We start from the raw sequence: 16,757 nt of genomic DNA on the forward strand, positions 1-16,757 counted from the left end.
ATTGTCTGTATTGCAATTGTTTCTGGTCGCTATGTGAAACTCAACGACGGAAGGCAGAGAATAATCGATACCGTACTGATAATCGCTAATAATTTTGTTATCAATACTAGTAGATGTTTGCTTATAAACCTGCTATAATGCATTCATGGAAATTATGTAATAACAGCATTTTCAAGCTTGTCAATCTGTAATGCTGAGTTCCATCCTCCCCCATTTTAGAGCTAAAAATGAAGAGGAGGAAGAAAAAGAACAGCCTGAAGTGAAGAAAGAGCCACTGTCACTGGAGGAACTTCTGGCAAAGAAGAAGGCGGAGGAGGAGGCCAAGAGCAAGCCCAAGTTTCTCACAAAGGAGGAAAGAGTAGCAGAGGCATTGAGGAAGCGACAAGAGGCGGTGAGTGGTAGCTTTTGGGTGTTCTTTTTTCATCGTTGACACTTATCATGTCTTTTCTCTAGAGATGATGCTCTTAAACCTTTCCTAAGACTTCTTCCTACTGTTAATTTCTTTCAGGGACGTATGTGTAGTACTAATTCCATGGAATGGAGAAATCGTTGCTTAATATGTATGTCTTATCCACAGCGTGTCCGCGGTTTTCAAATGTGGACCACGATCCTCCATCTTTATCTGCTGTGCTACCCTCTATATCTAGTTCCCTCCTCGGCCGATAGGTGGCGGAGCAGCGCCGCCAGCAGGAGGAGGAGCGTCAGAAGCGTCAGGAGTTTGCTGCCGAGGGTCAGCGGAGTATGGATCAGCAGCGACGTCAGGAGCGACAGGATGTGTACCGCCGGCCGCCGAGACCCGATCGTGGGGACAGAGACCGGCGTGCGGGACAGAGCGGGGTGAGAGGGAGAGAGAGAGAGAGAGAGAGGGAGGGAGGGAGGGAGGGAGGGAGGGAGGGAGGAAGGGAGAGAGGGAGAGAGAGAGAGAGAGCGAGAGAGAGAGAGAGGGAGAGAGAGAGGGAGAGGGAGAGGGAGAGGGAGAAAGAGAGAGAGGAGAGGAAAGTTAGAGAAAGAGATGGGGATAAATGTAGCGGACAGAGTGGTATGAGAGAGGAGGAGGAGGGAGATAGATGAGTTGAACATGTACGATATTTCGAAGTTAAATGTCAACTTTATGCTTACTTCTTACTTGTCATTCTTGCCCGGACTCATGCCTCGTATTCCTGCATTCCCCCTAGGTTGGCTCGATAAAGCAGCCATGACTTATGACCTGACCTTCCCCTACCCATCCCCAGGGCGGTGAGGTCAGCAAAGACAAACAACGGGAGGAGGAAGCCATTCGAGAGCGTTATCTTGGTATCGTCAAACGCAAGCGGCGTGTGCGGCGCCTCAACGACAGAAAGTTCGTCTTTGACTGGGATGCCGGAGAGGATACGTCGACGGATTACAACGCGCTGTACAAGGAGAAACATCAGGTTAGTGGAAGTGGTTTCCAATGTTCAGTGGAAGGTGGAATAGACGGGCAAGCCACTACAACTGCAACATACATGCGTTCTTTAGTTCGATTATGTTTCGAAATATTGAGGAAAAAAAAGATTACATTGCTTACCAAAAAACATTGCTTTCTTTTGGTAAACATGGTAACTCATATCCTTATATTCTTTCACTGCGTGTTTGGCTTGATATTCATTGGAGGTAACATTCAAATACCTTTCTTAGAAGAGTTGAAACTATTGCGTGTTTTCCTTCACCGATATGCGGTTTGTTAGACTCTCCATGTCTCTAAAATGTTCTCAGATCGTGTTATTTCACAATAAGGTCCGAGCCAACCAGGCACCAATACCTTATTTATGTCTTTGAGGCCGAATTAATAATCTTTCTTTCTCGCCTGTCATCAGATCCAGCTGTTCGGTCGTGGCCACATTGCCGGTATCGACATCAAAACACAGAAGAAGGAGAACAGCCAGTTCTATGGGGAGCTGATGGAGACGCGACGAACCATGGCAGAGAAGGACCAGGAGGAGGAGAGGTGAAAGAAAGAGGAAGTGGGGGAGGGATGAGAGAGAGGGGAAGAGAGATGAGAGAGAGGGGGAAGAGAGAGAGAGAGAGAGAGAGAGAGAGAGAGAGGGGGGGGGGGGGGGGAGGGAGGGAGAAAGCGTGAGGGATGGGACAGGAAGGGATTATAAAGGTAGACTGATAAGGATAAGAGACTGGGAAGGTGTCCACTGAATATGTTTACTGTAGGAAGAAAGACTTCGTGAAATAAGTAGACGGGGAAATGACGGGACAAAGAAAGGATAGAAATGACGGATAGGTGCTTGGGAAAGGTGTGAAATAGGTAGTGAGAAAAGGAGCAGGAGGTGTGACAAATTATGAGAGTGTACGATGCTATTTCCACCGACCCCCGCCCGTGTTCGTCCCCAGATTGAAGAAGCTGAAGCGCCGGGAGGAGAAGCAGCGCTGGGATGACCGTCACTGGTCAGACAAAGAGCTGGAGAAAATGACCGAGAGGGACTGGCGCATCTTCAGAGAGGACTACAACATTAGCATCAAGGTGAGAGATATTGTAGAGAGATTGGTGATACATTGGTGATACATTGGTCATTGGTGAGACATTGGTGATACATTGGCGATACATTGGTGATACATTGATGAGACATTAGTGAGACATTGGAGCGTCGCATGCACCACTCTAATTGTGATACTGGTTTTTACGATGTTTTCAAGTTTTCTTCCGTTCGCTCTCGGTATAACCTAACATAACGGGTATATTCACCACATATCACAAGTAACATGGCGTTTCATCTCTTTTATTCGATTTCATAAATGACAACATCATAATTTAGTGATTTTACGAGCTACATCTTCGTCAAATAAAGTCACTGAGCTGTCTCATGTCATGATTATCTCGCTACGTTGTCTTATTGCCTCAATGTGCTTGCCGATTGTCTCTCTGTGTTACCTCATTCCCCTAACATTTCCTGTCATTCCCTCCCGCCCACAGGGCGGCAAAGTGCCGAACCCGATCAGAAAGTGGAAGGAGAGCGGCATCAGCCGTGACATTCTGGAGATTATCGACAAGGTCGGGTATCGGGAGCCGACTCCCATCCAGCGCCAGGCCATCCCCATCGGACTCCAGAACAGGGATATCATCGGTGAGTTGGCTGATAGGTGGAGATGTTTCTGTTGTGAATTGCAGTGCTGATTAGATATGTAGTAAGTTGTAGTGTGTAATTCAATGTGATTTTGGGTTGCACTGATTCAGTTTAATATAATTTTAGGTGTCCTGATTTTTGCAATCATTATGACAAAGGACGGTAATATTTTTTTTTCGTCGCTATCGCCACATTCTTGTCGTTCGTCATTTTACTTGACATTTTTAGATGCATCTTTTTATTCTTGTTTGTGAGATGTGGAATTTCTGCTATTCTTTCCACGTAAGTGCAATATTCGTGTAATTTTATTGCGCTGTATCGTCACTATTTGGTGTATCGACGCGTCCCCATTGTCTGTGTAAACCCACGCCGTCTGTTAAGTCTAACCCATGCGCCGCGTGTATTTCACAGGTGTGGCTGAGACCGGCTCCGGTAAAACTCTGGCCTTCCTCATCCCACTACTGGTCTGGATCAGGAGCCTGCCCAAGATGACACTCATCGAGGATCAGGATCAGGTGAGCACTGAGGGATCGGACTCGGGAGTCGAGGAGAGCTTGGGTCGGAGTCACGGACGGTGCGTAACGGGAGTGACGTTTCGATCAGGGCTGCGGAGTCGGAGTCGGAGTCGGAGTCGGAGTCGGTCGGAGTCGACAGTTATGACCGGAGTCGGAGTCGGAGTCGATTTTAGAAACCCGAGCCGGAGTCGGAGTCGGAGTCACCGAAAATCTGTCGACTCCGCAGCCCTGCTAGGTCTGCGGAGTCGGAGTCGGGAGTTGGAGTCGGTCGGAGTCGACAATTCTGCCCGGAGTCGGAGTCGGAGTCGGAGCTGGTTTTTGAAAGCCGGAGTCGGAGTCGGAGTCGCCGAAAATCCATCGACTCCGCAGCCCTGGTTTCGATATTAAGTGAAGTTTGACTTGCCATGAGTTTCATGGCTTGTGCTCAGCTGTCGTTAGTACTTTGCTCCGCGGCTCTTGTAATGCGAACCTTCTGTGTTCGCTGACGTTTAAATAAGTGTATGCAATACGCATTGTTTGTTTCTTAAGCTTGTTTCTTTTCCTTCTCTCACAGCGTTTCTTTTCGCGTATTGACCCTGTCCCCAAGCTGACGCCTATGTAACGCAGCCCTCATCATGCTCCCTCCAACATTTACGTGTACATCTGAAGCCGCTGAAGCTCATTTTCGTCCTTCAGCCTCAAGCCATTGATAACGCGTGTCTCTCTCGCCGCAGGGTCCGTACGCCATCATTATGGCGCCAACCCGCGAGTTGGCCCAACAGATCGAGGAGGAGTCCAACAAGTTTGGGTCGCCACTGGGAATACGGACGGTGGCCGTCATAGGTGAGTGAAGAAGGAGAAAAGAGCGGGAATGGCGGGACGATTGGGAAAGTGACGGGTTGTTATGCGCTACGATTAGATGAAGGAAGATGAGAAAAGCAGTATTTGGCTTATCTCATATTTTGAATATTGCTGAATTTGAGGACTAGCTGTAGCCATAAGGCCCTCAGCTGCCTTTCATCAGCTTCTTTGGTCATTTATGAATATGTGCATTGTTGAGTTCAGTTAGGACGTTTGGCTATTACCGCCTAATCATCAGGCTCTGACCTGGGTCCTTATTATGTATCTGAAGTGTCTCCTGATTCGCACAGCCAAGCCATAATACAGCAGTGACACTCCTCGCCGTCCATTGATATATGTTTCCCTATCTAACTTTCCCCCTCCCCCTCCCTCTTTCCCTCTCCCTCAGGCGGTCTCAGCAGGGAAGACCAGGGTTTCAAGCTGCGGCTGGGCTGTGAGATCGTCATCGCCACGCCCGGTCGACTGATTGACGTACTCGAGAACCGCTACCTCGTGCTGTCGCGATGCGTCTATATCGTACTCGACGAGGCTGATCGGATGATTGACATGGGCTTCGAGCCAGAGGTTTGTGCGGGTTTTGGGGTACGGGTAGAGGTGACGGTTTGTTGTGGTACAGGTTCGGAAGCTAGGATTCGGTTCGGAAGGATTGTGAGATTTTTGAGAAAGTTGGACTGGGAGGCGGGGTTTTTAGATAGAGTGGAGTGTGTGGTTAGGGGTGACGATCAACTATCAAGTGTAGCTCAGAATGCGCTAGCTTTTTAATATTCAGTTTTACACTTCTATATGTGTGGAGAAAATATGCTGAATATACTGATACTGATATACTTAAAGGTAGTGTGCCACCTTTGAAAGATTTCCCATTTTATTTTTCCTAGGATAAGAAGCTGCTGTTTTTACCTAATATCGCAAAAAAAAATCAAAAAATGGGCCTGGAATAGTGCCTTTTTCGCCTAAAAGTTTATCGGTTTTTCGATATGTATAACAACTGTAGTGGGCTCACCTGCAAACAGGCGTTGTTGTTGTTGTTGTTGATTCCCCTCGGCGGCAGGATCACTGCCGCGAAGCCTCTCGGCTTTGAAGTCGTCTGGTCGCGGCCGCCAGGGCCGCGACGACGTCCGCGCTCCGAATCTCCTCGTGTGACGGGTGAATGGTGCCCAGCAGGCGGAACCTCAGGTTCATCAGGGCAGGGCATCGCAGCAGAACATGTCCGGGCGTGTCCGCCTCCTCCCGACACACCGGACACCGTCCCGCCCGGCATCCATGGTCATTACAGCCAGGGCACTCCACCGTTGGGTTACGGCCGATCCTGTGCATATACTGGGCGGAGCCCGACCAGTGGCCCGCCCGCAGCTGGTACACCTCTACAGCCGCGTGGCGGTCCAGATCAGCCGCAGGTGGAGGCAGGCGTTCGCCCCACAGATCCCGGTACCACCCGCTGGGGCGTTGTCTGCCGATTTTTGCCCTCGCTGCTCTGGCGGACGCCCTCAACACGGTCCTCACATCGAGAGGGACCTCTTCCTGCGGGAGCGCCGACGCCTCCTTGGCCAGGACGTCGGCCCGCTCGTTCCCTTCTAAACCGCAGTGGGAAGGGACCCATTGAAGGTGGAGCCGACGAGCACCCTCTCTTGTCAGGAGGGTGAGGGCATCCCAGACTTCGCTGTTGAGCTGGGTCCGTTGCTCAGAAGGGCCGCTTCTGAGGGCCGCCAGGGCAGCTTGGGAGTCTGTGCATATGACGATGGGGACATCTTCGTGAGCCGGGTGTTCTAAGAGGTGTCTCAGGGCAAACAGGCGTCGCCAACAACCGCGAATGCGGCGCACATGTGACAATAAGCAAAGGTCATTATAGTGTTACGACGTACGGGAATGAGTTATCAGCTGTCTAATCGTAGACAACACAATGTCGAGCCTTAAACTGTAAGCCTGTATTGGTATTGTTTCTTTTATTTGGCTGTCGAACATTATTTATGGTTTGAAATATGATTTTATGTAAAATAATTGATATGAAAAAGCCGTCTCATAAGTTATGACCCCATTTCACCACACGCAAGTGGCAGAAATGACAATGATCAGCTGACGCATTTTTCTTGGCCGAAGTCAGAGCGCGCAGCCCGACGCACCACCACCGCACCACAAAGTATGAGCAGAAGCCGCGCCCAAAGCCAGGGCCCCGGTAACGTGAGGTAGCCGAGTCGGGGCAGCGTGCGCTGACCCAAGCCGGGGCCGCAGCTTTGGGCGCGGTCTACCGCATCCCCGCGGGCAGCCCCGGGCTATCACATGACACCGGGAGGACGCGCGGCTCCGGCTTGGGTCAGCGCACGCTGCCCTGACTCGGCTACCTCACGTTACCGGGGCCCTGGCTTTGGGCGCGGTCTACCGCACCACCTAACAGGCGTGTTCGAAACCGCAGGAGCTGATGATGAACGGGTTTATCGAAACTTGATTGGATGAGCATATCGGTAATAGCGATTTCAGTGTGTGCATTTATTGTTCATAGTGGTGTGAAATGTGGTTGGGGTACGACCGACAACCCGTCGGGGCGAATTTCGCACTGGGGTACTCAAAATTGGAAGAATTTAAGACGTTTCCATGAGTTTTGAAGGTATGGATAAGTTCTAAAAATCCGGTTCTCCTTATCTGGGCCATTAACTCCATACGGTCCAGGAAAGCTGGCACACTACCTTTAATTACAAGCGAGCGAGCGCAGCGAGCGAAGTGAGTCTTTTCAATATAACGGAAAAATCTCAGTATGAGCGGCCCGGCCCGGCCCGGCCCGGCCCGGCCCGGCCCGGCCCGGCCCGGCCTGTAACGCTTTTGAGAGGCTTATATCTCAGTAACCGCTGGACCGATTGGCCTGCGGTCTTTTTTGTTGGGTAGCCTCATCCCTTCTACCCCGTAATTGACTACTTTTGATACATCTCAGTGACCGTCGTGGCACGTGCCACGTGAAAAGTCAAGGGTGTTCAAGCTGTTTTGCAAAAGTAGTGATTTTGAGAGGCTCATATCTCAGCAGCCGCTTGGGCGATTGGCTTGCGGTAATTTTTGTAGGGTAGCAGCATCCCTTCTACCAAAGGTCGGATACTCTCGATGCATGTGGGTCACCCCCAGTGCACGTGCAAAATACAACAATAAGAGGTGTCAAATGTGTTCCCATTTCAGTAACTCGGTAATTACTGGGGCGATTTCGCTGAAACTTGGCATACAGGTAGGCACCCACCAGGCAATGCATTCCCATGCTGCGTTTAGGGTGCTGCTGCACGTGCGCACGTGCAGGGGGCGTTTCCAGATCTCGAGAACGGCTGGGCCGATTGCGCTCAAATTTGGTACACGGTTGGGGACCGGTTAGTAGGGTGCCGTGCAAAAGTCATTTTGGACCCCGTTTGCACGTGCGCACGTGCAGAATGCCGCTTCCAGATCTCAGGAACGGCTGGGCCGATTGCGTTCAAATTTGGTACACCGCTAGCGACCGGTTAGAACAGTGCTTTGCGCAAGCCCATTGGAAGTACCCTCTCGCCCTTCCGCACGTGCAGGGCTCACTATCTCGCTCGCTCGTTCTTCGCCCAAAAGGCGTTTTACTGGTATTATACTGAGGAGGCCTTATGTCAGCCTCTTCATCATTAGCTGCAGCTGTTCAAACCAGATTTTGACGTGTCCTTTAGGTTACAATGTGCCCTTCAAATATGTGCTAACATTTGAAACGAATGAGCTGTGTTTAAAGTGGATGCTTTTTAGAGCAATGGCGCGCAAGACACTATATCCAGATTAATGTTCGAGTACATTAATTGAACATGTAATTTTCGTCCCTCAGGTCCAGAAAATCCTCGAGCACATGCCCGTATCGAACGCCAAGCCTGACACGGATCAGGCAGAGGATGAGGATCATCTGCTGGAGAACTTCAAGTCGAAGCACCGCTACCGTCAGACTGTGATGTTCACGGCTACGATGCCGCCGTCGGTGGAGCGATTGGCCAGGTGAGACGGTGGTGAGGATAGGGGAGCTGAGAAGGTTGAAGAGTAGGTGAGAGTGTTTGTTGGAAGAGCAAGATAGAGTAAGCTATGGCACAGTATGTTGGAAAACAGCGGTAGGACTGTGAGTGAGATGATATTTCTTAGGAATTGAATCAAAATGAAAGGGGGAGATTTTGAACGGGAATGTTGAAGAACAGAAGATGCTGATGAATGAGGAGAATAGCTGGACAAATATGACGAATTTATGCGTGTCTACTCAACAATACTTTGTGCGGGCATTTGAGGGTGCCGATGACCACTTCGGTCTAACCGTTATCAAAGACCCAAAGATGATCACTGTCATTGTTATAGAATTATGCGCGCAACCACATCACCCGTTAGCGTTCGCCCTCCACCAACTATCTATACCCTCTGCTACCCTCAGAAACTACCTGCGCCGGCCGGCGGTGGTCTACATCGGCGGCGGCAGCAAGCCGGCCGAGCGGGTCGAACAAATCGTCTACCTGGTCACCGAGGCGCAGAAGAGGACCAAGCTGATGGCCCTGCTGCAGAAGGTCAGGACGGAGGACGGGGACGGTGGGGGTCAGGACTGGGTCTACGATGTAGTGTTGTGCTCAAGTTGAGGATTTCGAAAAGGAGCTTTGGAATCAAGGAGTACTTTGTCCTTCAGAAAGTTGGATGTAGTATTTCCAGTTGCGGATATATTTTGTTTTATGGCCCCGGGGCGTGGGAGCCTGATGGCAAGCGGGCAAGTGGACGCCCATAGGCCACTCACCCACTCACTTGTCAGTTAAATGGACAGCTCAAATTTATTCACTTTTTTTTCTCCTAGCTTTTGCTAAGTGCCACAATGTTTTTTTTTTCTCGTGCGACCACGTTTTTCGTAACGTTCCACACAGAAATATATATTGTAACGCGACCCGCCTACCCTTCTGTAGTCTGTACCACAATCTCACCCCCACCCCTTCTCTCTTTCAGGGCGTGGAGCCCCCAGTCATCATCTTCGTCAATCAGAAGAAGGGAGCTGACGTGCTGGCCCGCGGTCTGGAGAAGCTGGGCTACAACGCCGCCACACTCCACGGAGGAAAAGGACAGGAGCAGCGAGAGTTTGCGCTGGGCAGTCTCAAGGTAAGGGCGGCGCGGCGGGTCGGGGAGCGGTAGGGTTGTTGTGGCTGGTTTTGCCACATATTATGGGGCGTTGTGAGTTGGGCTGAAGTGAAAGATGACTGTGTTGATTCTGGAGAGTTTAATTGTAGTTTGTGATAAATGTTTTCGTTCTGGCCATGATAATTACGCTTGGATGACAGCTGTGTCTGCCTGGTAGGATATAAATGAGGTAATTCACTGTTCAAAATGCACTCAGACTTATATACCAGTTGCTTGTTACTTTTTTTGTATTTTGTTACCAGTTGCTCGTTTTTTATTGCCGCCCATTACATCCCCGACTCATCGCCTATAACGCACGAGATGTGTCCTTTTACTACCTCGCTTGTTACCCTTGCCACCCTAACCAACCCCTACCGCCTTTCCTCCCTTTAAACCCTTTCGTTTCCTTCCACAGGCGGGTAGCAAGGACATCCTGGTGGCCACTGACGTTGCCGGCCGAGGTATCGACATCAAGGACGTCAGCATGGTTATCAACTACGACATGACCAAGACCATCGAGGCTTACACGCACAGGATCGGTCGTACAGGTCGGTGGGGGGGGAGGGGGTGCAGGAACGGTGGGGAGGGGAGGGGGACCCGCGGGAATGCAGAAGAAGCTGGCCTCGGTAAGGGCAGTGTTTGCTGCTGTTATCTGTTTGGTGTTGCATTACTGTGTTCAGCATGGAACCAAATGGAAACCAATCGGAAACCAAATGGCAACATATGAAACCATTGCTAGACAGTTTGAAATATCTTGCCAAAAGTGAAGGATGATATTTACAGTTGAAACTAAACCCGATCGAAAATCATACCTAATAAAAGCACGACGGGTAAACGTGTGTTCATCCGATAAGCGTTTATTGTTATAACAGGTCCTGATGGTAGGTCAATCTCATTGCAAGATACTGTCGAGACGTGCCTATCGGTTCTGAATCTGACTTCCTCTCTCCTCTCCGTTTCAACCAGGTCGTGCCGGTAAGAACGGTGTGGCGGTGACGTTCATAACACAGGAAGACTCAGCCGTGTTCTACGACCTCAAGCAGCTGCTAGTGTCATCACCCATCAGCCAATGCCCGGCAGACTTGGCCAACCACCCTGACGCACAGCATAAGCCCGGAACGGTGATGAACAAAAAGCGGAAGGAGGAGAAGATTTATGTGTAGGCGAGGACGAAGGAAGGGGGTTGGGAGCGAGCAAGAGTTTTTGAAGTGGAATGTCGAGGGGGTGAGAGAATGTTGAGCTCCGGGAGGGCAATAGGAAGGAAGATGGTTTGAAGTTTGCCGAGTGAAAGTGAAGAACGATGACTTTTTGTACGAGGCGACAAATAAAATGCTTTTGTTTGATTGTGACATCCATGAGTGTAAACCCTCTCGTTCATGTCATCATGAAGACTGGTGTTCTCGAATCGCCCATCCAACACTAATTAATGGTGGTGAGATAACCGCAGCTCTCACACTATCGATGGAAGAAGCACGGCTTTTTTGGCGCGCATTTTCTTAGACGGTGGCCGTTGTCAACCAATAATGGAGACATAAGCCCCAGAGCTAGATCCTAGCCACTGCCGAGAATGGGTCGGCAGGAAGGTATTTTGTGTTGGAGGGGAGGAAGGTGCTGCGCATTGTAGTGGAGGCCGACAATGTAAATAACCATGATGTGTTGATTGTATGAAATACGACATTTTGTACAAACGATCTATATTATGAATTATAAGTTGTCTGTACGATCTCCATCCATCCGTGTGTCATGACTTATGTGTCTTAATGCGCCGGAACGGCGCCGCGTATCGACGTGAAATTTGGCATGCCGAATCTGTGGGCGTGGGCGGCCTTTGTATTAAAATTTGGGCGTGATCGGACCAGGGGTGCGCCGTCGGCACGTGCAAAAGGGCGCTCTCATAGGGATAGCATGGTGTCGGCTAGAGCGGCGGTCGGCCGAAAATCGGGCCGACACGACTCGCTTTCCGGCTTGATATCTCGGCAATGGGTGGACGCAGCGAAAAGCGGTTGCCACCAATGGATAGAGGAGAGATGGAACTAGCGTATTGATATGAATTTATAGCATAGCACGCGACACGTGCAAGGTAAAATATCCGGTTGTGAAAAAATGACCGATTTCGTGCATTGTGACGGGAAAATCGATGCCGCTGGAAAACGGTTTGACCGAATGAAATCGGTGTTGTATCATTTTACAAACAAATGTACGTGTTATGATAGGAAATCAAATAAAAATTGATGATCCCTACCATTTCTTTAATAATGAAAGATTTATTTGAAAATTTGATTCGCGCGGAGCGCGATGTCCTTTACAACATCGAAACGTATTGAAAACGCTGATCAATCGCTATGAAACCTACACATTCGGAAAGAGCATTCTTTTCTGACCAATATCCACCCAAAATATTATCGAAAAGTCTATAAACTTTCATGAAAATGACTGAAGCATACGACCGTGTTTTGCTTGCGTCAAGCCGTTTTCCGACGGAATTTTAATTGATTGCGTCGAAATAGAAAAGTGCCGCCGCCCGTCCGGGAATCGAACCCGGGACCATCATGCTGGAATGCAGCTGCTCTACCGATTGCGCCAGAGCGGAACTATGTGGCCGACGCTCCAATACCGTTGTAACTCAGATCTTGGTTAGGATATGACTGGAATTTTAAGAGAGAGCAAAAGTGTTTCTACGTATCTAATTCGTATGATTTCTTATATAGCATTTTAGATAATTAAGTACACTTCAAGCTAATATTTTATTTGCATAGCTTGAGAGATGTATTTATCAAAACTTGATCAAAATTTACGTTCCCTTTTTAGCCACGACCTTGATTTGTCGCATAGCAACGGGACACGCAACAATAGTGGTAAACAATTTCAGCAAGAGCAGCAGTAAATGGATCACAAGCTCGAGTAATAGGTTTCGCTGTTGGGTTGACTATTCGAGAGGCGATCGTTTGAGTGAAATTTTGCACCTATTTGTGCGTATTATCTGCGCTCAATTGATTGTTAATCGTCTCAGTAAGCCCTGATGTGAATTTTCTTGCTCGACGACTGATCATTGAAACTTTGCGCGGAGTTATTTGTTTGAGTAATTCGAGTCATTCGGGTAGGTACTTTACCTGCCGTGAGCTTGATTACTCATAAGTTGTCCAAAAGCATCATCTACTGTCTGCACTTTTACCCAGCTAACTTAGACAGCCATGCCGCGTCATGATCGGGGCAGTGCTGCACGGGCGGCGAATGCTGCCGCTCAACGCCGGCGGCGTGAACGGATGGCTCAGGCCCAGTGATGCCATCCACATTTTTGCTCCATCCCAAGATCTAGACCAGAATTTCCCAAGATTCTCGTCTCGAATCCCAAGACTACCCATCGCATATCCTTAGGAGTACCATAAGTAAATCCATAGCTTATTTTGGACATATTAGTGTGTTTAGTATACAGCTTTCTCTTCCTCGGGTCCACCCTTGTCCTTATTGGCGTCTTTACAGCAGCTAATGTACCTAGAGGCCGGGGGAGGGGGAGGGGGTCGATCGGACTCCTACAGCTGATGTTCCTGACCGAGTATAAGAGCTTCACGAAAAATGAAGATGCTGGCCTAGACAACATGAAGCCGGTGGTATCTGATTCTATGGTTAGGTCATTCGTCGACCGTCAATGGTGGGTCAGGGACCCAAAACACAAGGTCCGAATCTGTTAGAACTTCTTGGAAACGAAGTCTGTGGCATTTTGGATTTATTTCGAAATTTGTCTCGTGACACATTTGGAGAAGCTAGGGTCAGGTGAGGTCAGGCTGTTTTAAAGTGTTTTTCACCACTGACAGTTTTGAAATATGGGCTCCAAAGTAAGCTCTTAAAAGCTTACGTGAATCCCGAAATCGAAAAGCCTATGCTGTGAATCTGCGTGTAAGCCAGTGCCCGCTGGGGCCCATAGATTTTCAAGCTGACGATGGCGAGGGGGTCTAAACGAGGACCTAACTCGTCCCCTGGACTATATAGCTACAAGACGTCAGCAGTGTTGTGAAGGTCGCAAGGCTACGCTTTGATTATTTTTGGTCCAGCAGAGCCCAGGGGTCAGGTGACCAGACACTCTTCCGAGGTCAAAGACAAATTGCCCTTATTGTGGTTCGCGGTCAACGGATAAGCCTCCATAGAGCAAAACCGTAAAATGAAGCGCTTTGTGCGGGGGCAGCTTTCTGAAATATTGTTTAGGCATAATGTTTGTAAAAGCTTTTCATAGCCACCCAACATCATGCCGCCAAACCACCCATCCCTGTTGATCGGTAGAGTTGGAAATTAAACAAATGAGCGCCAGTTGCGAACAGCGACTGAAAGCTGCTACTATACCCACAAGTAATGGTACAAAAATAATCCTGTGATCTCGGGAAAAGAATGCCTGCAAGAAACATCGCAAGCTTCGTCCGTTACTTCAATATGTTTGAATGCTATTAACCGTCCGTGAGGCAAATCCATCCTAAATTTATTATCGACCAAGGAAAAAGCATTTGACAGCATGAGAAGACAAAGTGAAATCAGCTTCTGCCAGATCCCAAGATATGCAGTGCAAATCACAAGATCCCAATGTTAATGTTCAAATCCCAAGATCTTGGGACAAATCCCAAGGAATGGCATCGCTGCTCAGGCCAGGCGGGAGGCGGAGGCAGGGGGATGTCGTCCCGGTTTTCCCCATGTATTATTCGCCAATCAGCTTAACACTACCAGTGACGTCACTGGTGGATCGCCAATCGGGGCCGGCCGGCCGGCCGGCCGGGCCCGTAGGAGGCCAAACGCAGACGTTTTCAGAAAAGCGTAAGCCGTATAGATACAGTTGCGGATGGAGTTTTGCTGTGATTCGGCTCTCCAAGAGTGCGTCAGCGGACCAGGACCCGGATTAAGGTCATAGTGAACCGGCATCTGATAAAATCCGCTCACGGCTTAGCAGCCGACTTCGACGGGACCCTTCGCCCTCGTAAAGCACAAAAGCTTGCCGGTCATCAATCCACCTGCATCTCCTCATCTGCTTAATGCCTATCTCGACCAGTTACTGCAGCCGTTTTGGAGCGACTCACGGTCGATAACACGCCGGGCGTGCGCTAGGCGCCGGTGCTAAGCGCTAACCATTGAGTGCGCGTGGCCGACTGCCGCCCCGATGGCGCTGGCCCCTGGCACCGGCACTGGCGCGGCGCCGCTGACCAGGGCTGCGGAGTCGATACATTTTCGGCGACTCCGACTCCGACTCCGACTCCGGCTTTCAAAAACCAGCTCCGACTCCGACTCCGACTCCGGGCAGAATTATCGACTCCGACCGACTCCAACTCCCGACTCAGACTCCGCAGACCTAGTATGGGCTGCGGAGTCGACAGATTTTCGATGACTCCGACTCCGACTCCGGCTCGGGTTTCTAAAATCGACTCCGACTCCGACTCCGACTCCGGTCACAACTGTCGACTCCGACCGACTCCGACTCCGACTCCGACTCCGACTCCGCAGCCCTGCCGCTGACCCATGGGGGGGGGGGGGCTGCTAATAAGTTGAGCGCCGGAATTGGGATAGAAGCCGGTATGGGATTGGGATAGAAACTCAGCGAGACTAAGGGAATGTGTTGTGCCTTCGGTAGGCCCCAAAAATCCCCGGTGTAGTGCCCTCAGGGCCGCCGGTTATGAAGCCTTTGGAGGCACTGGTGTGGGCCCTGACAGGTAGGTACCGGTGTGAGGCCCTCGGAGGCATTGGTGCGGGGCCCCAGAGGTACCGCTGTGGGCCCTCTGAGGTGCTAGTGTGTGTCCCTCAGAGGCGCTGGTGAGGGTCCTCACAGTTGCCATTGTGGGCCCTCAACTGCAGTGTGGGGTCATCACAGCCGGGTGCGGGACCCTTAGAGCTGCTGGCTCGAACCCTTTATAAGCCGACAGGGGCTCTCAGAGACCGACAAGGGGCCCTCAAGAGGTCTGCGGTGTCTTCAGGAGCCCTGTTGAGTCCTCAGAGACCAGCAAGGTACTCTCAGACGCCGGTGGTGGCCCTCAGAGTCGTCGGTGTGGGGCCCTCAAAAGTGACCGGTGAGTGGCCGTCCGATGCGAAGGTCCCGTCTTAGGCCGTCAGAGGCTCCGGCGTTGAGCCCTCAGAGCCGCCGATATATGGCCTTAAGAAGCACTGGTTTGGGCCTTTGGAACTTCATTCAGGGGTGCCGGTTAAACTCAGAGGTGGCAGTGTGGGGCCCTCAGCTGGGCACCGGTTTGGGGTTTTCACAGCCACCGTTGAGGGCCCTCGCAGGCGCCGTTGTGGGGGCCTTCAACCATTGGTTTAGGGGGTCATCACAGGCGTGTGTGGAACCCTTAGAGCTGCTGGTCCCTGATAGGCCGGTAAGGGCCCTCAGAGGCCGGCAAGTAGCCCTCAGAGGTCGTTAATGGGCCCTCAGAGGCCGGCAAGGGGCCCTCAAATGCCGACAAGGAACAATAAAAAGCCGGTGTGTGGCTCGTATGGAGAGAAGTGTGGCTATTCGGAGCACATAAGGTGTTCTTTCGAGCCCTGTGGGGCCCTTCCGAGTCGAAAATGCCAGCGTGGACCCTCAGCCGCCAATTGGCGTCGCAGGGCCCCTCGGGCCCGAGAGGCCCCCTGATCCGATGGGGGCACGTGCTCCCTGCCCCCCCCCCCTCCGGGTACAGATAGAGAATGCAATCGGCGGTGCAGGACACAACAATTGCAATCGTTCCTTTTCCCGTCGCGAGGTCGCCCATCCGACCCATATCCCAAGATTGTCAACCCTGGGGCTCGGGTCGGCAATGTATCGGCAAGGAAATCAGCTTTAGGTGGGTAAAAAAGTTATTAAGAGTCATTAGTTGTCGTTACGTTCAGTAATAACAACGATAAAGTGCCAAATGTACCCGACGTACGGCTTGGAGCCGGGCGCCGCGCGGTCTCCACCAGTGACGTCACGCTAATGCTTAGCGACTGGTCCATTGGAAATTGCGGGATGATTCTACCTCTCTTATACGGCCTTGGGCGGAGGCACTCCGTAACGCCGAGCGGGAAAGACAGCGACGAGCGGCCTTCGATGAGGCACAGAGAGAAGCGGACGCCGAACGGCAGCGACAGCGGCGGGCCGCCATGGATGATGCGGAACGTGAGGCGGACGCTGAACGGCAGCGACAGCGGCGAGCTGCCATGGATGACGCCGAGAGAGAAGCGGACGCTGAAAGGCAGCGGCAGAGGTGGGCTG

At 50.9% G+C, this 16,757-nt stretch overlaps 1 protein-coding gene across 1 annotated transcript; it reads left to right on the forward strand.

Moving 5' to 3' along the window:
- The first annotated feature begins 225 nt into the window (after positions 1 to 225).
- Positions 226 to 11,800, forward strand: LOC122368607 (probable ATP-dependent RNA helicase DDX23). The gene is made up of 14 exons (XM_043342730.1): positions 226 to 391; positions 667 to 837; positions 1,233 to 1,412; positions 1,836 to 1,966; positions 2,362 to 2,491; positions 2,942 to 3,092; positions 3,504 to 3,607; positions 4,321 to 4,429; positions 4,836 to 5,011; positions 8,253 to 8,416; positions 8,838 to 8,967; positions 9,392 to 9,541; positions 9,975 to 10,107; positions 10,526 to 11,800. The coding sequence occupies exons 2-14, from the start codon at positions 742 to 744 to the stop codon at positions 10,720 to 10,722; spliced, it is 1,851 nt and encodes a 616-aa protein (XP_043198665.1). The 5' UTR covers positions 226 to 391; positions 667 to 741; the 3' UTR covers positions 10,723 to 11,800.
- Positions 11,801 to 16,757: the final 4,957 nt, after the last annotated feature.

This window comes from Amphibalanus amphitrite, unplaced genomic scaffold (genome assembly GCF_019059575.1).
Source record: "Amphibalanus amphitrite isolate SeventyFive unplaced genomic scaffold, NRLGWU_Aamphi_draft 000960F_arrow, whole genome shotgun sequence".
Lineage (NCBI taxonomy): Eukaryota > Metazoa > Arthropoda > Thecostraca > Balanomorpha > Balanidae > Amphibalanus > Amphibalanus amphitrite.